We start from the raw sequence: 23,448 nt of genomic DNA on the forward strand, positions 1-23,448 counted from the left end.
CGTGGAAAATCAGGTTGGAATTCTTTGCAAGTAGTTTTCTTTAAAGATCAGGTCTGTGCTGGACTCTTTCTGTTCACTAGATCAAATGTTTAACCTAGATATTTTATTATTAAGGTAATGGGCTTTCAAATCAGAGAGGTGAAGAAGAAATGCAGGAAATGCCTTTGAGCCTTCAGCTTCTTTTTGCATTTGCTTAGAATGCTAAATAGCTAACGGACCAGAGTGAGGCCCCAGAATAGAAATCGAAAATAAGGCACATGTAAAGACACAGGGTTGTGGGTTTTAATTTAACAATCTACCTCTCTCAAGGGGACAATGGAAATGGAATAGAGAAAGTAAGGAATAGCTTAGTTTAGAGAAAGGAGCAGAGGAAATAGGAAGGACAGAAAGGGGCAGGAGGAATCTTAGATCATGGTTTGTAGAGAAAGGTTATTTACTCAAGTAGAAACACTTGATTTGTGATCTGTCTCACAGTGTCATTGCTCATTTGCATGGACTCAGGTGCTGCCTTCAACTGGGAGAGCTTTTATTCTTATGTTTTTTTTTTAAAGCATTTCGATGGGATCCCAGATTTCACTGCCACCAAAAGTATTTATGAGCAGAATGAGTGTTCTAGGCTTCTATTTCTGGCCCTAAATGATCCTCCCTAGAGAAGGCACTCAGCCCTGAAGGCCCAAAGGATGAGTCGGATTGAAAGCAGTGGCTGAGCAGTTGACTGTGTTTCCCCTTGGATAAGGTGCTCGTGCTGACTGGGAGCAAGGATCTGTGTGTAACTGGATCTTTGCGGCCAGACAGAGAGGACGATGCAATTTTCCTGACAATAATAGTCAGCCACATACCTGGGTCTCAGAAAGGGCAGGGATACGGTCCAATGTTGCATATCTTTTATACTAATTTTTTGGAAAAAAAAAAGCTATAAAATGACAGCCATCAACCTTTTGTAGTTCTAGGAGTCTGGGCAAATTGTGTTAATGATAAGTAACTAATGGCTTACTTTATAGATGACAACAAGAATTTCTGAGATATATATTTTTTCCTTTGATTTCCATATGTTTCATGCAATCTCAACAGCAAGGATGGCAGCCACAGAACCAGGAGTAACAGCACCAGCAGGGATCATGAAATAGCAATAACAGTTAAGGTTAACATGTAAAATAGAGTACATTTTCTGTTTATGTCATAACTAAACAAATGCTGATAGCAAACATATTGATGAGGTACCATGCCCCCGTTCCCTTTATGGGGAAGCAGAGAGGTGGAAAATGAGAGTCCCTTCTTAATGATTGCATAGTGAGTACATGGGAAAGTGAAAAAGGCTGAGATGAAACTCTGGGCATGTGCAATCACACTTCTGCAGAGTCAGAATGACTCCCAGGCTCAGACAGCCTTCCTTGCTCAGACTTCTTGCAGTTTTCCTTTTACACGTGAGCATAGACTGTGTATAGTTAAGGAAAGGTCCCTTGTTGCTTATACACTGTTCGATATGAAACACTTCATACAATGGCAAGCCTTAACAATTACTCAGCTCATAGGAAGCAATGGCAGAGGCGAAAATAGGAAACCATCACTATTTTCAGATTCAGATTTACAAAGGCACAGCAAGTCATTGTAGGGTGCTTTGTTGCTTTTGTCTCATGAGTGCATCTAGATAGCACTATTTTACCAAACTGGGGCAGAAAAAGGCCTCAAAGGATTACAACGACTTATTCTATATTCTCGCTTCTAGAATTAGTATACCATTAAGGATGAATCTGAGTAGTGGCGAGAACTCCATACTGTACACTGTACTCTTCTATGGAATGTGGACTGTGTGCCTACATGCTAGCCTTAGGGAATATTGTGGGAGATTGGTATAGGAAATCATTATATATAAGGGCTCTAATGAAAATACAGTGCATTAAACATATCTTGTTTTGTGGCCAAGAACAATTCTGAAATGACATTTAAATTGAGTTCTGAATGAAAACCCAAACTATCCCTGGGAAAAGAGCTAGCTTCAATGAGCTGTTGTAAAGTCAAGATGACTTCAGTGTTGGGGCAATGGGAAGCCAGCTAGTATTTCTTGGTTTGGGGACCTCAAGACCAAGACAAAGAAAAGAAGTAGATGTAGTAGGAGTGATCCCTGCAAAATAGACAGTAGATTCTGGGATTTATAGTAATTACAAGGCCATCCAATGTAGGTCCTAGTGGTATTTACATACTTTATCAGTTTTTCCTTCTTCACATGGTAGAAGGTAGATTATAACAAACATGGAAGTTTGGAAATGAAAAATTTGCTTCTTTAATCTAAGAAGTGTATGGTTTGAACTAAGGTAGAAGTTAGTGTACTGACCCAGCTGATGTCTTTCACACAGTCTCCATGGTCTTGCATGTGTATATGTATGTGAGTTGATAAATATTTTGTGAAAGAGCTAAAGAAAAATATGTGAGTTAAAAAGGATGGCCAGTATGTCTCAACATGTAGAAACATTGATAGATGGGCATATCTGAGCACGTTTCAAGCATGTGATGTTTGAAGGTCCACTTGGGCTTCTAAGTGAGATATCAAGCAGGCAACTTATAGACAGCATGGAAAAACAATAACAACTTTGTCTCTATTTCTTAGTCACTCAGGCTCTCTGCTTCTCTGTTTCTCTGTCTCTATCTCTGTCTCTCTGTCTCTCTGTCTCTCTGTCTCTCTGTCTCTCTGTCTCTCTGTCTCTCTCTCTCTCTCTCTCTCTGTGTGTGTGTGTGTGTGTGGGTGTGTGTGTTTCTCTCTCTCTCTGTGTCTGTCTCTATGTGAGTGTGTGTGTGTAAGTGTGTGTGTGTGTGCGCGCACCCACGCACACAAAATTCAGTTTTAGTGTTTCGACAATATTGAATGCCAGTGCTTGTAACTATCCTGCAGAGAGTAAAGGCAGATAGTAGAAATTTGATGAAAAAAACTCTAAAGTATACAGATCACAGAAGAGACAGCAAGCAAAGACAGGAGTAGCCACAAATATAGAGAAAAGATATCTGAGAGAGTTGAACAGAAGCCAAGCAAAGACTGTGTTTCAAAACAAAAAGTGTATACTATTGTACCACATGGGACAACCAGATATCCTGACCGAAAGTATGACACTGGAATTAGCAAATTTCATCCATGAAGGGTCAGGACAGAAGTATTCCAGTAGAAGGATGAGGAGGAAACCGAACTAGAGTTTGAGTACCACTGAAGAAGTGGGAAGATGGATTGTTACCTCAAACACCTCTCTCAAAATATTTTGATCTGTGACCTGAGTAGAGTAATGGGACAGTATCAGAAAGTAACCATGGCAAGCAGGAAGTTATCAGTTTGTGAAATATATAGTGGCCAAAAGCAGTACAAATAAAATAGTCAGCAAGCCTTTGCTGTAAAGAGACAGAGAGGAAATGGTTTCATCTCTGCAAGCCACACAGTACCTCTCACCATTACTCACCCCAAAATTTCATAGCATGAAGGCAAATGAGCATGTGTGTGTTCCAGTACAACACAGTGCTGATGATAATGAAGTTTGAGCTGCTCAGAATTTTTGTATTCCACAAAATTTCTCTCCTCTTTTTTTATTTTCAACTACCTAGATATAAAGAAAGTTCATTAACTTACAATATGTAAGAGGTTGTGTTTGGTCCATGGGACATAGCTGTTGACCCCTAATGTAAGAAGAGATATGATATATGATATGTGAGAAAGGTTATTTTGTGAACTGCAAATGTTCAATATCTAGGCCATTTACCTAACTGAATTGAAAGTAGAATCTCAAAAATATTTGTACAGCTATGTCCACTGAAGTGTCATTCACAAAGTAAAAGAATAAAAGACACCTGTATTCCATTCCTATCACAAAAACAAAACAAAGCAAAACAAAAAAACTGATTGACCTACCTACCCATATAGGCATGAGAACGTAGCATTTTCTTGGACAATATTAGCTGGATCCATACAATATACTATAGCTTAACTCAAAACAAAAGTATTTCTCAACCAGAAACCAAAAGTCTTTCTGGATTCCTAACTTCAGTTCTTACAATATGATATCGATCTTCCATAGCATGAGGAAGGTAATCCTGAGAGATTGTCCACAGATAGATGAATGGATAAACAAAAATGTAAGGGCATTTGATTATTATTTCAGCATCAAAGCGGAAGGTTAGGAGCTGGGGAGATGGCTCAGCAATTAAGAATATTGATTGCTATTCCAGAAGATGAGGTGCAGTTCCCATCATGCACACAGTGGATCACAACTGCAACTCCAGTTCTAGAGTATGCTATGCCCTTTTCTGATACTCTTTGGCAATACATAGCCATAGTATCCATTCATGCATGCAGGCAAAACACCATAAACATAAAATGAAAGTGAATACAATCTCAAAAATATGAGACATTCTGATATGTTCATGACATGAGTGAACCTTGCAGATATTATAATTGTTAAAATAAGACACTCACAAAAATACTCTGATCATATATGTATGTGAGGTATGTTCAATAGTCAAACTTGCAGAAATAGCAGGATTTTCATTACAGAGGCTGGGGAGAAGGAACTGAGTGTTTCTGTTCAAGGGACATACAAGTTGAAGATAGAGTGAGTTCAAGAGATGAATGATGATAACAACCCACAAAAAAATGTGTACTCCATACTATTGAAAAGTACAGTTTGTATGCTTAAGATTTTACAGTTCATGACTTTCACATCAATTAAAAACATTTTGAAACAACTGGAAGGTTTTATATTTAATAATAGAAGGTGAAGGAAAAGAGAGCAAGCTGAGTGTGTAAAATAATAGTGCTAGTATCAAGAGAGATTAATCTTGAAGATGAATGAGATTCCTGGACACCTGTTAGTCTGGGAGAAGTCTCATATCTAAGCAGGTTCTCATGAAACCTTGAAATGTTTATTGTATTTCTGCTTTTGTAGAAGATAGGTTTCTAACTTTTGCATTGTTTTGTGGTGTATGTGTGTATGCAAGACAGACAAGAGAGAGAGAGAGAGAGAGAGAGAGAGAGAGAGAGAGAGAGAGAGAGAGAATATCAAACATTAAGTTTGGTGGGTAGGGAGGTCCGGAGGGAGGAACTGGGAGAGGAGAAATGCATGTGCAAAATATATTGTAGTAAAAATATTTACACAATAAAAAATAGTTTAAAAATACAGAATAACAGTAAAACCTTCCATCCTGCTAGAAATGTAAATAAACAAGAGGCAGTGAAAGGAAGGGGTGTAAAACTGCCCTAGACTTCTCTCAGGACTGCGTGGTAGTAAAAAGACAGAGTAATGTGGCCAGTGTGGTAAGGGAGATTGTTTTTCAACTTAGAATTACATGTCTAGTCATTAAATTAAACAAAGTGTGAGAGCAGAATAAAACCTTTTTAAGACATGCAAAAGCTCTTACAAAGTATCTTCTACTTATGTTCCAGCAAGCAGAAGATGAAAACTAAGAAAGGGATAAAGGAGCATTCACTCACCACCCACCCACCCATCCACCCATCCATCCATCCACCCATCCACCCATCCACCCACCCACCCATCCATCCATCTACCAACCCATCCACCGAGCCATCCACCCATCCACCCATCCACCCAGCCATCTATCCATCCACTGAAACTAGGCTAAACTGTAGCCAGGATTTCATAGAACAGATGTTTTAAAAGTGGGAAGAGAAAAGTTGAGAAATGGAGAGACTATTATAATCTTTAGAAATATTGGGGTGTTGTTATTGTTTTGAAGAGCAAAATGTTTCCTAAAATCCTAGAACTTGAGAGGACAGAGTCAGAGCGACTGAAGTTTTGAGTGGCCAGTTATGAAGAAGGAGGCAAGAAAGAAGGAGGAAATTAAATAGTGAAAAGACCCCCAACTTAATAAGAATGCTTCTGCAAACTATAAAATAAAATAAATTGTGGCATTTATTTCAACAATAGGTAATGTCTTAGTTTGGGTTTTATTATTGTGAAGAAGCATAATAGCATGTCAGCTCTTATGAAGTAAAACATATAATTGGAGCTGGCTTATAATTTCAGAGGTTTAGTCCATTATTGGCATGGCAGAAAACAAAGTGGCTTGAAAGCAGATATAACGCTGGAGAAGGAGGTACATTGATTCACATGCAGTAGGGAGAGAGTGTGATGCTGGGCATGGCTTGACCATGGCCCTCAAAGGCCCCTGACTGTAATACCTCCCACAAGATCACACCTATTGCAACAAGGCCATGCCTCCTAATAATGCCACTCACTATGGGCCAAACATTCAAACACATGAATCTATGAAGGCAACACTTATTAAAACCACCACAGCTGGAATGTGATAAATATATGTTATTTCCGATTGGAAAACTTCTTTGAGATTCTCAAAAGATATGACATTGGACTACTAAGAGTGTGGTACAAGAAAAAATAATATAAGGTAATGGTAATTGACTGAGCATTTGAACAGAATTTGTACAGTCATAATAAAGTAATTGCCACTTATTTATTTTTAAACTTCAAATCAATCTACAGTCATAACATAGCAGAATAGATAGACCATCAGATTGAATAAATTATGTTGTTAGCCTTGACTAACAGTATAATAGTAATACTGTAGATGGCCAGCTGTGGGACTTTGAAAGAGTAAAGCAAGTAGAAAAAATATTAAAGGAGTCCATATTTGAGAGTCATATAAATATAAATATACTATTTAGTATTATAAAAGCAATCAATACAGTTAAAATTGGTGATGGATATATAGATGAAGGGAAAAGTATCAATTTACTAATTCCTAATTTCTGATTATTCTTACCAAAATACAAATAGATGACTCTTGAAGCCAAGCAAATTAAAAAGATCAAGAAGAGAAACCATGAATATATTGGCACTTACATTACTAACTTCCCATTGCTGTGAAACATCTGAGAGAAACTGTTGAAAAGAGGAAAGATGCATTTGATTCATATTTTGGCTGACTTGGCGTATTGGCCTACACCATTGTGTCTAGATCTTTAGCAGGACAGAAACATCATAGAAGAATTGCATGCCCCAGGAAGGATTCTTATCTCATAAAGACCAAGAAATAGTATGTGGTAACAGGGAGAAGCCAGGAGATCTCCCTTCAAAGACATATCCACAATGACCTGATTTTTCCAACCAAGCCCCCACCTTCCATAGTTTCACCATCTTCCAATGGTCTGTTGATATTTTGAATCCATCAGTTGATTATTCCATTGGTAGTAACAGAACCCTCTGATCCAGTCACTTTCCCCAAACCTCCCCCTTCTGCATACTGCTTGTCTTGGGGACCATGACTTTGTGCATGATCATAGCTGTTAAAAGCTCTGGAAATTGTAACTGGCATTGGAGAAAGTATTTTACTTGGCTTAAGACCATGTGTAGTTTCCTTGAAAAATAAAAAAAAAAGGTTGGCAAGACAAAAAAAAATATTACTTTGCACTTTAATTCCTTCTTAGAAGTTTTTCACGTACTTTCTTTTATATCAGTAATCTTTGACAGTATGATTATGTAGATAAAAAGTTACTTAGGTGATTAATCAAACAAAGATACATAATTATTTTTTCAGAGGAGAATGTGCCATAAAGATGTGTATCTGGACATGGATTACGGGAAAATAGTTCATAAAATTAACGTACTACACTAATGAAGCAAGTAATCAATTATATTTTCTTCCGTGATATAAAAGCAAACACTTAAAAATCAAGGGAAAATATATATGAAAATGGGTTTTCTCGATTACTATATAATTTGTCTTGTGTTTAGGTTATCTTCCTGTTGGTTATACAGTGGTAGTGAGATATGTAAAGCTCTATCTGTCTAAGACTCTTAGGGGATTGAATTTGAATTGACTAATCATTGGACTAGTTTGGTCCCGTGTGATTTAGCTTTAGATGTCATGACAAAGAGACAGAGACTGGGTGTTTTAAATGGCAGACATGTATGTTATGAATGTTCTGGAGGCTGGAAGTCTCCATTGAAATGATTCATCATTTGGCTGAGTGGATGGCAGCAAGAATCCATGGAGCTGGGAGTTGAAGTATTCCTTGATTAAGCTTCAAGTTTAAGACTAGTATTGTAAGCATCACACAGACATTATGCTTCCAGATTTTGGGGCTTGGTTATCTATAACCCACTCTCTACCCTAGTAAAGCAGCACTTTTGGGGTGCTTATGCTTCCTCTAAAATAATGCAAATTAAATGTTTAGCTATTTTGTTATTTCAATTTATCTTCAATTTTACACTATGGATGTAGTAGATGTGTTCATTGTCCTTTAACTGGTAATACCACTAAAATAGAAAAATTATCCCTGTTCTATTACATTGCATAGGATATATGTCCTGCATTCTTAAGGGAAGGACCAGAGTAGGGAAGCAGATTAGCTTATATCTGCCCTGAGCATACCAAGAAAACGGTAGAGCCTTCTTTGTTTACATGTATCATAATTATGTAATCAAGGAAGCCATGTAGCACCATAGTCCACATTACTGACCTGCATTTTTCCATCATGTATATCAAGCTGGAGTGGTACTAAGTCTGTATGATGTGTAATTTTGATGCATCCATCCTCAGTGCATCCCTAAAAGCAATGACTTTATATGTGCTACATGCCTTCTCTAAGTGTATTCCTCTGTGAGTCAGATATAGTTGGTGCTTTACAAATTGTTGGAAAGATTCACAGTGGTTTTTCTGGAGTCTCTAATACCTTGTTTCTAATACTGTGTTTCTAGTACCTTAGAAGACCCTTCTGCCACATTCCCTGGCCCTATTTGGTGAGGCTTGACTATGAATGTTCTCACTAAGATTTCAAAAGAGTAAGGAATGTAGAAAACATGCAAATTTATTCAAGAATTCATCTCATACATGAACCACCATTATCTACAACTTGTTCTTCCATCACGGTAAGCCACATGGCTTCAGCTTATCCAACAGAATCAAGAAGTAGGAAAACAAATGCAAACTTATAACTGAAAACCTCTAGTCATACTGCACCCAGTCCCTTTGCAATGAAGACATTACTGTCTTCAATCCACTCTACTGTCATTTCAAAGTCATGTTGCAGAGGTAAACAATGATAATAATAATAAATAGCATTGTGATGGTTCATATTTGTTTTCATATGAGCTTTTCTCATACATTTCTCCACCTATCCTTCACCTAAAATCTTGCTAATAGGATATGCATGAGGTATACTGAGGAAGTATATATATGCCTTTGTGTGTAGTACACATCTCTTGAAGGCTGTGTTCATCTGTCTGGTTGAGTGGTGGGTTTTCCTGCTATATTAGGTCAGAACTGACTCAAAAGTACAGTGTGCTCCTCTCTCTTTATCTCTACTGACAAGATGAGTAACTGAGCTAATAGAAAGAACAGGCCTTGATAAGCAGAGCAATACAGGTTGCTAAATGCAACATGTGTCTTGTTGATTGCCTGTTTATTCTGGGAAGTTTCATTGTTAGAAACCTCACTGCCAAAAAAAAAAAAAAAGCATGCATGTTGGAGACAGTAGATTTTCTCAGCCTAGCTTACGAGCGTTCCCTGTAACACTGTCAAGCAGTATCATCTGCACATCTGGGTAGATTAGCAGCATCTGCACACACAGGTAAATAGTGTACCTTTATAAATAGCTGCATGAAATACTCGTGGGATCTGAGCTGTGTCTTTCCTATGCCATTAGGACACTTTGTGCAAGAATGTCCCTGGAAAGAGGAAGTGAGTCTTAGGCTGATAGTAAGTTTTAGGCAGAAACCAGTGAATAACTTCTCATGAAGTCCACAAAGGCATATATGTGTAGTTATCAGAATAAACAGGACTGTCTGAATAAGAAGAAACATATCAAAACATACCCAAACCGTAACTCATTTGGTATCTTTGTTCTTTTATCATTTCTCCTTTTTAGTGTATTTTCTTACTTTTCCACCCATATGAGTCTTTATCCACCGTTGTCTAAATTCCACTCCTACTTTAATGGCTGTATTTCTGTCCATCTTTCTTTTAGGTTCATTTTTTATTCTTCTCTCATACAATACATCCCCACCACATTTCTCCTCCCTCTGCTACTCCCAGTGTCCCCCACCTCCAATCTCCTACCTCCCCCAGATACACTCAGTGTGTCCACAACAAAAGTCATCTGGCCTCCAAAGAGTAGCAGTGCCCACTGTGCCATTCGAAATGAGGCTTGAGAATTTACATGTTTGAGAAGTATATCAATGCCATTGAACATATATTAATATATTCTATCTGAGCACACAGTATGTGTGTATTCAGGCACTACTTAAATGTCTTAAATGAACAATGTCTATTGCTTTCACATACCTTAGGGTAGGTATTATTTGTACTATATTGAGGTGAGAAGTATATTCAGACTGGTCCAGGGACCATCTCAAGGTTTCTAGTACTAGTAATTTTCAAAGCTGGCCTTCACTGCCAGCCTTTATGGCCTCAAATGCCAAGCTTCCCTTGTCTCATCATTCTCTATGTCAGTCAAAAAAAAATTGAGACTGGGACATGTGAGCTGTGCTGCAAAGAATTACGGTGCTAGACAACTGCATTTTTTCTGCAAATTCTGCAACTTCTGCTCAGTCAGTACAAGAAAAATCTAATGGGAAAAAAAGATGCTTCAACCCGAGAATGTCAAGAGCACAGCTGGGACTTGAACCAGTTTTCTGACACTTCTAGGATATAGGAGCCATGATGTATGGTGACATTCCGGACAATTCTTCCATTTGTTCAGCAGATAGTTGTTGAGAGTCTTGTGCAAGAAATTGTTCAAAAGTTTGGAATTTTTCACAGAATGAGAATGACTTCAACCCTTTTGAAAGGTACAAAGCAATAAGATGAGTCATGTAATAAGCAGTAGTTAAAACAAGAGAATTGTGAAGTGTGAAGCATGTGCTTGCTGCAGAGAAAGAAGCAGTAAAGGGAGGTAATATGAACTGGAAGTATAAGAGGGAGAGATGTTGGACTTCTAAACAGAGAGATGGGGATGGTAACCCTTACAGAGAAAGAACATGTGAGCAGATGCTTATAGAAGTAAGCAATTAAGCTGTGTATGTGTAAGAGAATTTGAAGCAAAGTAACAGGGCATTGTTGGCCTTATCCCAACTATCATAGTGTGAAAAGAAAGTATTAAGAGAGTATTATCAAAATGACATGGTGAGATTGGGTAGGGAAATTGGGTGAAGCCTTGTATATACCATTTTAAATGTTTAAAATGAAGACTAATGGAAAACAGAATTCAATTGGTGGACTGAACTCTCAGAAACAAATGGCTGGGTATGGCATGACACTTCTTCCAATTGAAATTTGACAATATAATTATATGAGGGATAGAATTTGATGTACCTGAACCTGGGTCTCTCAGGTTTCCCCAGTAGATTTCATGTGGAATATAGGAAAAACAGATGACTGTATGGTGAATATCAGCAAGAGGAGGAAATCTTGATCAAAACTGAATCTCTTGTGTCAGTCTCTATCAGATGATGTGTTGAGAGTAATAGATGGAATGGTTTGGGGTGAGAGAATGGGACCTACATCTTGAATAAGTTCACTGTGATGTTTATGGACTGGACCTTCAAAGTGTCTATTACATATTGCATTCTATTGTGTGGAAAAAGATTAGGTTAGAAATATAGTTTGGCATTCACCAGCTTATATCATGGAATAAAACTAAACTCATTAGATCTCTAGAGAGTTGTAATGTATAAGATGAAAATAAATGTATCTAGTGGTGACACAATTCATTTTCCTTTTGATAGAAGATACAACCCAAGAATTAGTGAGATGGAGAATGGAAGTCCAACTTTAATTTTGGCATGAAGTTGCCTATTCTTTAATAATAAATAGGTAGTTTTGTATAGATATTTATGAAAGCTGTTGGGTCTTAGGAAGAACCTTGAATCTGTATCCATGTTTGTTCCGGTTTTGTGTAGTTAAAGCAGTGATAGGGAGGAAGGGGGAGCAAGCAATTATCTTCAATTAGGGCAATGGCAGATAGTTCTTAAGTGGAGTCCCTCATGCTTTCATAAACACACATTCACACTCACACAGGCAAGCCCATACAGACACACCATCATGTATAAGCACACATGCACACACATATGCACATACACACATTGTTATATATTCCTCATATCCCAAGGTCTTTGAACCACTATTTTAGATGTCTGAAATTGAATTGGATTCCTGTGTTAGGTTTTAAACAGAAACTAATTGATGACTCAGACTCCTACAGTCTTGCTGTGCCTGTCAGTCTGCCGCACCAAGGGGTGAGTGAACAAAGTCATTACTGAGCTCCAATGTGGAAAAACAGAAAATTTCTCTCAAGCCATCCTTATATTCACTTTTTAACTTATTTCAGTGTTCAACATGGTAGTATCCTAGAACAGTGGTCCCTTAGCCTTCGGTGCTTAACCCTCTTTTACTCTCTTCAAAGTTATTGTGAGCCTCATAGAACTTTTATTTTCATGGTTGATACAAATGTGAGAGGACAGCCAATGGAATGGTTAGTGGATATTTGGTATGACGAATTGAGACCTTAAAATTGAATTGGGGTTTAGAAAAATGTGGCTGCAAGACACAACAGCTCTCGTTTGAATTCAGTTCATTTGAAGAAGGCATAAAAGTTTAAATTTTCTGTAATTTCAGCATAAGTCAATGGTGTGACTCAATAATGAGCTAAATTTGGGCTTGTCAGTAGTAAGTAGGTAGGTAGATAGATAGATAGATATAGGCAGATAGATAGATAGATAGATAGATAGATAGATAGATAGATAGATAGATAGGTAGGTAGGTAGGTAGGTGGATGGATGGATGGATGGATGGATGGATGGATGGATGGATGGATGGATAGATAGATAGATAGATAGATAGATAGATAGATAGATAGATAGATAGATAGATAGATAGATAGGACAGAGATAGAGACAGATATAGCTAGCTAGATAGAGATAGATAGATAGCAAAAACACCGAGTATCCTTCCATTTCATAAAAAGAAATATGAACAAATTACTGTAGCCAGTGGAGAGTAAAAGTTTTCCAGCCCATTTGAAAAAGCTAACGAAGTCACACTATGTATTGAAGTGTTACACGTGTCGTTCCCCATTGCTGCTGCTTAGGGTCTGTTCACAGAGGGGTTCTACACAGTTGAGAAATTCATTCTGGTGATGTTCTAAACATGGCTAAAGATGAAAGAAGGTGAAATAACACATCACTTGCATGTATTCCTTAAACCAAGAAGACATATGCTCTGTTTTGTTTCCTGGAAATATTCTGGCAGGGAGTAGTCTTCTCTTTGGGAGGCTGTGATGTAAGAGCTGTCATAATATATTTTATTACAAACCAAGAATGTCCCTAGGAAGTGCCAGGGAGATAGGTCAGATGGTAAAGTGCCTAATGGACTTGCAAGCATTAGAACTGGCATTGGATCCTTAAAACTGAAACAAACAAACAAACAAACAAACAAACAAACAAAAGTTAGGCAGCAAGCACATAGGATCTCAGCTCCAGGAGGGAAGAAACAGATGGATCCCTGGGCTCACTGCCCAACCATCTGAGTCGTTTGGTAAGTTCCTGGCCAGTGAATGACCGGTCTCAAATAACAGGATGGACAGTATCTAAGGAATAGCAGTCAATATTGTCTTCTGGGTACCTCATATGTGTATATGTGTGTGTGTGTGTGTATACACACACATATGTATATATATATATATGTATATATACATATATGTGTGTGTGTGTGTGTGTGCACATGCACGTATCCACACATACATGCATACACAGGCAAGCACACAAAATACTAGTAAAAAAATAAGTGAACTTCATAGACTGGCTACTGAATATAACAGTTTAAGTACTTGACTATTTTCTACATACCTCTTTCCATGATAGATAAAGTGGACATTATTTGTGAATATTTTTGTTTTTAAGTTAATTAGTTTAAATGTTTGTGAACTATCACATTTCTTTTTCATATTTAGAGACTGTTTTCTGAATAAATGAGCATTTAAAGTCTCTAAAGCAAGCATTGATAGTTTATTATATATAAATGTGTGTTTCCTTCTCCCCCTCTCTTCTTTCTTTTTTCTGCAATCTTGAGTATGATCACACAAGAGCGGTCAGCTAAAGAGGACAGGAGTTAAAGTAAAGTTATGTGTTGGTTTGAAGAAGAATAGCCCCCTAGGCCTAGCAAACACAGAAGTGGATGCTCACAGTCAGCTATTGGATGTATCAAGGGCCCCCAATGGAGGAGCTAGAGAAAGTACCCAAGGAGCTAAAGGGATCTGCAACCCTATAGGTAGAACAACATTATGAACTAACCAGTACCCCGGAACTCTTGACTCTAGCTGCATATGTATCAAAAGATGGCCTAGTCGGCCATCACTGGAAAGAGAGGCCCATTGGACTTGCAAACTTTATATGCCCCAGTACAGGGGAACGCCAGGGCCAAAAAGTGGGAGTGGGTGGGTAGAGGAGTGGCGGGGGAAGGGTATGGGGGACTTTTGGGATAGCATTGGAAATGTAAATGAGGAAAATACCTAATAAAAAATAATAATAATAAAAAAGAATGGCCCCCTATAGACTTAGGTTTTGGAATCCTTGGTCACCTGTTTCTTGATGGAGAAGATCACTGGGAAAAATTTGGAGGTCTGTCCTTGTTTGAGGAAGTGTATCACTGAACATGGTTTTGATATTTCAGAAGCCCACACTATTCCCAGTGTGCTCTCTCTGTCCCATGGTCATGTTTCAAGATGTAAGTGACTGCTCCGAGGCTGTGTCTCTCTCTCTCTCTCTCTCTCTCTCTCTCTCTCTCTCTCTCTCTCTCTCTCTCTCTCTCTCTCTCTCTAAGTTGCCTTGCTTTTGGTGTCTTATCACAGAAATAGACAAGTAACTGATACAGGACACTACAGGAAAGTGAAAGAAGGAAGCTCCTACAGCTTCCAAACTGATTTAGAACGATGCTGACATCATATCTACACTTTCTGGTAGTTGTCTGTGAGTCTCACTTTGTCTTAGGAATGGTTAGGAAAAAACTAAGCTCTCCGATCTTTCACAGTCAACAATTAAGCCTCATACAAACTCATCCAGTAGAGACTTTACACAGTAATTACATGCTAGTAATAACAGTGTTCTCTTATAAATCAAAAACAAGTAAATTAAGAGAGCTTTTGTATTGCACAAAAAGATAAGGGGTAGCTAAATTAAAAAATGAAATCTGCCTTTAAAGGCACTTTCTAACATGTTCCTTCAATACTAAGTTTATTTAAACCAGTTAATTGTTTAACTGCTTAGGAGAAAAGCTTCACCTTTAGCTTGGCAAGCTTGAAATTTACTACATAAAATGAAATGGGGGGTGGGGCTGAGTTCCTACTATTCAAATACACTGTTGCATATCTCGGTAATCAATGGTGATAAAAAGTCAAGACCCTATTTATTGGCTGATCTGTAGCCAAAGTTGCATTGTGAAATTGTTATTAGTCTACTACACATTAGCTTGTCAAAGTGTAACATTAAGGAGTCATAATGACAACAATCCCCAGTTTGCTCTAGTTTTTAGATTTGCTCTGTCTCCACTTCTCTTGTGTAGCACAAGATGGTCCTTAGTCATATCTCCATCCCAACAGCAATCAGGTTTTGAGAGTAAATACCATAAGCTGGTGCCCTTAAATAGCTGACCCTTTAATTCTCTGTGTGAATTGGAACAGCAGACTGAATCTATCCCCATACATGAGTGTATTGCCCTCTGCAGAAGGTAGGAGCAGGACCTGCATGGGTGTCTCATTCTTGTCCTGCCCTCTATCCCTTTGCCTTCCTGTGTTCACACTCTGTCTAGCTAAACACCCATTATAAATTACTATAAAACATAGCTGAAATGATTGTATTGAAATCAAATAAGAATCCTTTGCAAAAAAATAATCATTTGCAAACAATCTTTCTCTTGAGGATATGAGTCTTGCATGGAGACTTCCTGTAAAAGAGAAAGTAAAAGTGTCTGAAACACATTTTCATTTTGTCGATATAAAGACCAGAACTAGTTTAGAAAGGAAATGTCTGGGATCCTGCTTCGTGTCACAATGCACAGAGGTTAAGATAATAAACTGCCTCGGGCCTCTTTCAGGGCAGCAAAACAAACCAAAATTGTCTCTGGGGTTGTAAACCGAGGACTGATGTGGTAGAGCTGAACATACAGAAAAAGCACTGGGGTAAATGTTTTTTTAATGGTTGCCTTTGGGCAGAACTTTTTTTCTATTAGTTTACTGTTCCTAGAAAATACGAAATTCTTTATCTCAGCTGTTTGGACTACTATTATTTTGGTTTAAGCTCCTACTGTGAGGGGAAAAGAAGACATGGCAGCTATTTTAAAAATGAGAAAATGATCATGTAGTGATGGATACAAAGTAGAGGGTGGACACAGGACGGCAAAGGGAAGGAGGATGGGGAAGGATGAAACACCCATGCAGGTTCTGCTCCTATCTGCTGCAGAAGGCAATATGTTAATCTCATGCATGGTAATAGATTAAGCTTGTTGTTCCAATTCACACAGAGAATTAAAGGTTCGGCTCTTCAAGGGCAACAGCTTAAGGTATTTACTCTCAAAACCTGATTGCTGTTGGAATAGAAGGAATGATGATGCTACAGGGAGATGTGACTGGGGACCGTCTTGGTGCTATAGAAAAGAGTTGGAGGGAGAGTAAATCTAAAAACTAGATCAAAACGGAGATTGTTGTCATTATGACTCCTTAATGCTACATCTTGAAAAGCTAACGTGTAGCAGACTAATAACATAATAACCATGGGTAAGTGCCGCTGATAAATAGGGCCATAACTTTGAATCACCATTGGTTAGAGAGAGATGAAACTGTATTTTAGTAAGAGAAACTCAACCTCACCCTTCATTTCATTTGTTTATGTTTACATATCTTAAGCTCAGGTTTACTTCTTTCAAGGCCTACATCACCAAATTCACAATTAATTGTAATAGAATATAGTGTGAAGGAAAAATAAGGGGTCTCCTTGGGTATTAATTAGCTTTAGAACCACCGAGTTTCTGATAAAGAAATATAGCTAAGATATAGCCCAGTGAAGGGCTGTTGAAGATCCATTCTGAGTTGACTTGACACATTTGGGTACATTATCCTCTGAAGCTAGGCTGATGGGCTCGAGTCCTCTGTTCCTTAGGGAATAAGCAGGTTAAAGGATGACCTTTCAAGATAAGGAAGTTTAATGTATTGATGTATAAGCAACTTCGTCTCCTGCCTTCCCTGTCCTAATTTACAGTCTTCTCTGACTGGTTTATAGGAGTCTTCAAAAAATTTTTGATTAGCTGTACTTGAAAGAAACTTACAGGAGTTTCAGGGTAATGATGTGTCAGCTATAAACTCATTCAGCTAATCTGAGGGGAAAGTTTTAGAGTAGGGGAGAGCCAGATCCCGAGGTGCTGAGTTGTGAGGCATGCTACAAAGTGCATCTCTGTCTAAAAGCTCTCAAATTCTAGTGTTTTTGATCATGTGAAGGAAGGAATGTCTTGGTGGGCCAAGAAAACGATTTAACATCAGCATCCAAACAACAACAGCTATAAACCCATGGACTCATTGGTGTTCTTGAAGCCCAAAGTTCTCCTCTCCAATCAGAATGAGGAAAACAGTCCATATGGTTTCAAATAGAAGGAGAAAAATGGATGCAGAACGGTGGTAGGCAGAAACAGCCATGTTTGATTAAGGAGCCACATGAGCTCAGGATACCACAGGGAAAGCAGGCAGAAATGGACCGGAAGCCTACTGCTGAATAACATGCCATGCCTAAGATCATTGATTGAATGAAAGTCATCTCGGTTCATTACGTTATTCAGTTGCTTTTTCTGCTTGTGCTTGCCAGCATCCATATTGTTAGCTGCAGGACACTCAGGATGTGCAGGCATAGAGAAGCTTCTTTGTAATCTCATTACAAGAGTTGTAGATCAAACTTGCACAAACCCTAGTGATAAGCCAAGATGCCCATTTGGAACATTGAGAAGCTTTTCCTTTCTGGTGTCTGTGATCCTCAGCCAGAGATTCAGAGACCTAGGGCTACAATCTCCTGATGTTTGTTTGTTCATTTATTAATGCTTGATGGAGTGTCCTCCCCCTTAATGTCACTGAGTCACATGGTGAAACTACTTTTCTCTCAAGAGAGGAGAGGGAGAGGAGAGGGAGAGCAGAGGGAGAGGGGAGGACAGGGGAGGACAGGGGAGGGGAGGGGAGGGGAGGGGAGTGAGGGGAGGGGAGGGGAGGGGAGGGGAGGGGAGGGGAGGGGAGGGGAGGGGTAGGGGAGGGGAGGGGAGGGGAGGGGAGGGGAGGGGAGGGGAGGGGAGGGGAGGGGAGGGGAGGGGAGGGGAGGGGAGGGGAGGTGCTATCTAAGTGTTGCATATTCCCTTCTCTACATTTCCTGGTGAATATCTAATTATCTGGATTGTTCTCCCTTAATACTTTTTTTTCTTAAAATTGGGACACAGTGGGCGAGTAATTCAATTTTTCAAAACAATATAAAAATATATTTTGTCTCATAATTTCTTTGCCATAAGTAAAGGTTAATAATAAGTAAACAAATAGTAATTGTATGCTAGACGTACTATTTTCTGTTGAACGTTCTAAAACTGAAGCAAGTCTTTCTCTGTAAAATACAAATAAAATGTTAACAAGTGTTTGGAAGATATAATTCACACTCCTGTCAATTTAGGGCCTTCTCTTTGCCTTAATCTAACAGGTTAAAAGAAAGAAATCTAACAGGTTATAAGAAAATAATGACCAGATCTCTGTACCAATGAACCTATTTGAAAGAATTCTCAATATTTCTTTTGGCAAACACCGGTCTAGAATGATAAAAAATAAAGTTATTGATGTAGGTGGTTCCAGCTAACCTAGCCCAAGTTTCTGGGACTCACGGGGGAGACGTCAGAGACATAGCTCATTAATAAATATATTTGCAATCTACCATTTATTAAAGGCTGAGCCCTTCACATCCTGGCTTTTAAAATTATTATTTTTTTTATTTTTCATGTCTTATGATTAGTCCTGCGGAAGATTCAGTGAGCAGTAAAAGGCCTTGACTATTTGGCTTCTATATAAGGCCTGAGGATTCCCATTATCGTATTACCATTCCCCACATGCTGGCAGAATTGACTCCTTGCTTTCTCTCTGTGGCATGACTAATGTTCCTGGGCTTTACAGGACCACCCTGAGTCCAGAGCCCCCAGGCAGACTAGCACTTTTTAGTATGCTGGTCTCTAGGTTCTCTAACATTCAGTCCTGAAATAATTATTCTCACCTGCTGGGCCAAGTGCTAGTAGGCACCAGGGGTTTCGGGAGGAGACCTAGACACCTCTAGCAAACAGAGAAAAACATTTGGCAATGGCTATTTTACCCCTAAAGCCTGAGGTACTTGCTTGGCAACCCTATTATCTTGTTGCTAGAATATTTGAAAAGTACTGTTTCCTCTCTGTGTCTCTCTCTCTCTCTCTCTCTCTCTCTCTCTCTCTCTCTCTCTCTCTCTCTGTGTGTGTATGTGTGTGTGTGTGTGTGTGTGTGTGTGTGCGTTCAATATTGATAAAGGTTGCAGAGGTTAGGGCCATAAGAGCCATGTATTTCTCTTCAGAGAATTCAGACTATGGTCTTTACCAGGCATGCTAGGATGTTGAACATAAGTGTATTTCTAGGCATGGGGCAACATTAACACACACTTCTTTCTTTCTCCACAGTCAGCTACAGTGAAGCTGTCAAAACCAGTAGCCCTGTGGACCCAGCAGGATGTCTGCAAGTGGCTGAAGAAACACTGTCCAAATCAGTATCAGATCTACAGTGAGTCATTCAAACAACATGACATAACTGGTAAAGTCTGCAGTATCCAAGGCTCCTCTCATTCCATCCCCCTCCCCCTCCCCCCATGATGGCCTTTCCCTGCGCATACGCAAAAATCTTCCTGCTGAAGTTTCCTGGTGTAACTTTGCTTTAAAATAGGCAATAAATTCCAGACAGCATAAAACATGATATTGCATGAATCAAGTAGTTAGTAGACGAAAGTAGATTCTGAATGCCTAATGCAAGTGTGTGCGGCAGGCAGTTGGTAGATCTAGGGTAAACAAGAATGCATCAGTCCTAGTGAAAAGAGAAAGTCATTCAAGTTCACTTGGCTGGAGATTTTGTGAAGATGCAGAGTTTCTACGTGGGAGAATCTTTCCCTGTTTTCTCTCATTAGACCAAGCATATTGACTTTTCTGACTGATTAGTGACATATGTGTAACTAATGATGGAGAAGAGTCAATAGTAGAAAGTCACTTTCCCTGCCAAACCAGGCATCTCCTGTCATACTCCACTTTGTCCCCACCCAAGAGTGTCTAAGGTTCTAAAGTGTCCTCCCCCTTACTGTCACTGAGTCACATAGTGAAACTACTTTTCTATCAAGAGTATGAAAGCCTTTCACTGAAAGGATAAAGAAGAACTTGAAATCCGAAAAGTGGGATTGTCGAATGTGCTGCAAAGGCCTTTGCTGTCACTTCTCTCGGCAGAGCATGGCATAGGAGAGGAAGTGAATATACCCACCCTCATGCCCACCACTACAGCAGGAGGAACATATTTGGACTTCACTTGCAACTCTCCTGTCTGGCCCATATCTCACACCTCCCTAGATAAAATTTGGAGAAGGGTTCTCAGAGTGAATTCAACAGCACCCTTGAGCTATAGAGAAACAAGTTTGAGGTAGGTCAGATTGAGAGGATGGTGTCATCAAGACCAGTCCCTGTCATGACTATCTTACATCATTCATCCAGTGAGGAAAGTTATCATGGAACCAGGGTTCTAGACACTCAGGATTTTTGAAAAAGTATAGCTGGATTACTTTAGAGTCTTGCAATTTAAGTAATGAGTAATTACATAATAAACATGTCCAGGTATAGCTCAAGCTGATTTAACAAAGTGTGAGATTATAACTCAAGAAGAGTCATTTTCTGTATATCCCTCAACCATTGTTAATGGCCCTTTAGAATGAAATTCCTAGAATCCTAATTGTAGTGAGGACACATAGCTTTGAAGTGTCTAGATTTCATATTCTATCCTTTGTCATAAAGGATACATATAAGAAAAGCCCACAGAGGGTCTGTTGATCGATACCAAGAGTGATCAGTCCATTGGTGTCCATTTGCTTGATAACAGTTATCTTGATCAGATAGTGGCTGCTTATTGTTCCTTAATTCCTGCATGATGGTAATGGCACTGCCTCTTCACAATCTTACTTGAGAGCAGTGGTATCACTTATTAATTGTGGGAATTACGCTACGTCCCCAGAAAGAGATGATACTCATAAAGGCTCATTCAAGGAAGATGAACAGTACCCTCAGAGTGAATGAACTCAGAGTTAAGGAAATAACCAAGTGGTCGGCCAAGTGACCTGAAAAAAGGAGTGGTGACCTGGTGTGTGTTATAAGGCTGCCACACTGCTCTGCAGAACATCTTTGGTATCCACAAAACACCTGTGGTGTCAGTAAACCACTGAGGGGGCTGAGTTCAAGATAAAATTGCTTACCCCAGCAAGGTAGTCAACCTCACTACTTTATCTCCAAAATAGAGTCTTAAAATATCAGAGAGTTGTGAAAGTTAAATGGTATAAATAAACCACCAAGCCAATCCTTCCACATGCAAAACTGTGTTCTTATTTATGTCAAGTCCCATCTGGAGGGTTTGTTTGTGTTGTCTTGTTTTGTTTTGGTTTTGGTTTTGGTTTTGGTTTTGGTTTTGGTTTTGGTTTTGGTTTTGGTTTTGGTTTTGGTTTTTAATAAAAATTTTTAAAAAGGAAGTCACCTGAATTCCAAAAGTAGCCTATTTTCTGGCAGGCAAAGAAAGCAGGGAATTATTTGGAGACTTGGGAAACAGAGAGTGCAGATTAACATTTGATCCACATCTTTTTGTTATTCACCTATTGAAAGCCACAGGACTCCATTCTCATCTCTTGAACTCCAACTTCTGCTCCTTCAGGATGAATGTAGTAGCTAAATCATCCCAAGTCCCACATGCCCAGAAACTAACTTCCAGAATTGGGACCAGGCCGCAATATCTGGCTCCATGGTGGTAGAAGCTATTGGAATCCCAGCAACTTTGGAGTCTGTGATGATAATCAAGAAAAAGATGTTCATAAAAATTTAAGATGAGGGAAGAGCTGTGTGACGGGGCAGGGCACTGGGAGGAGAGAGTGGAATGATATTGGGATGTAAAGTGAATAAATAAATTAATGAAGAAATAAGGTGTGGCTAGGAGCATAGCTAAGTTGGTAGAGTGCCTACCTAGACCACACGAAGCCCTAGATTGGTTCCCAGCACCACAAAAAAGCAAGTGTGGTGTCAAACACTTATAATCTTATCACTTAAGAGATAGAAATGGGAAAGTTAGAGGTTTGTGGTTATCTGTAACTATTCATGGGTTACAGGCTAGCCTGGGATACATGAGACCCTGTGTCAAAACAAATCAACAAAAAACAATTAAAATGTAATGCCATAGCAAACCTCAAGAGCCTGTGCAGCCCGTAGCATGACTTGGGGAGATGGCAGAAGCTGTTGCAGGAACAGGACAAAGCACAGAGATGCAGAATTACCAGGCAATTTTTTTTTTTTTGCAAATAGCTCAGTGTACTCCAGTTTGCTCCACTTTTATTCAAGGGAGATAATTCCAGCATCTCCCTCGTGGTGCTACTGAGTAGAGTGAACACTTCACAGGACACATACAATTAAGTGTGGACTGGTGCCGTTTTTCTGCGTACTGTACTGATTTCGGAGAACACAGACCACACATATAAGCAGTATTGAGTTCATCTAGCTTTATTATGCTGAACACTGGAAATGGAGTGCCCGAAGGGGAAACAACATAGACTGGGCTGGTACATACACTGTGCTAATCTGAAAGGCTATAAACAAGATTGTTTACCTGTCTACTGAGGGATGCTGTTCATTTATTTTTTCTTAAAACAAGGATAAACAGTTTCTTTCTTACTGAGGAAGCATGCTCTAATAATGTAACATATAAAAACATCTTGATTTTGAGGTAGCCAGTCCAGTGACATTAACAAAAATTAGCATGTGTTAATTAGACTGAAGGGGAAAAGCAGTAGGTGGGTTTCCTGAGCCAAATCCTCCTAGATGTACCTCACTCCAACCTTTAAGGAGAGGCCCTTGGTCCTGTGAAGGTTCTATGCGCCAGTATAGGGGAATGGCAGGACCAGGAAGAGGGAGTGGAGGGGTTGGTGTGCAGAGAGAGGGGGCAGGGGATAGGGGTTTTCAGAAGGGAAACTAAGAAAGGGGTAACATTTGAAATGTAAATAAAGAAAATATCTAATAAAAAACAAAAGACCCAGTGGCTGCATGATGTTACACAAGGGAGACCCCCATCAGTAGCATGAGTGATGTTTAACTTAAAGGGTCATTGGGAAGATTAAATGGGGTGATGTGTGT

The 23,448-nt window shown here is 39.1% G+C and overlaps 1 protein-coding gene across 2 annotated transcripts in view; it reads left to right on the forward strand.

Annotated features, from left to right (window-relative positions):
• The window catches only part of Samd12 (sterile alpha motif domain containing 12), a 454,418-nt gene that overhangs the window by 158,909 nt on the left and 272,061 nt on the right, over positions 1 to 23,448 (forward strand). The window contains exon 3 of one of the 2 annotated variants that reach the window (XM_021183955.3): positions 19,714 to 19,843. In XM_021183955.3, the coding sequence (XP_021039614.1) occupies positions 19,714 to 19,843 (130 nt within the window). The remainder of the gene's footprint in view (positions 1 to 19,713; positions 19,844 to 23,448) is intronic. The other variant, XM_021183956.2, reaches the window with a different exon arrangement.

This window comes from Mus caroli, unplaced genomic scaffold (genome assembly GCF_978045245.1).
Source record: "Mus caroli unplaced genomic scaffold, Mus_caroli_1 scaffold_16, whole genome shotgun sequence".
In the NCBI taxonomy this organism is placed as follows: domain Eukaryota; kingdom Metazoa; phylum Chordata; class Mammalia; order Rodentia; family Muridae; genus Mus; species Mus caroli.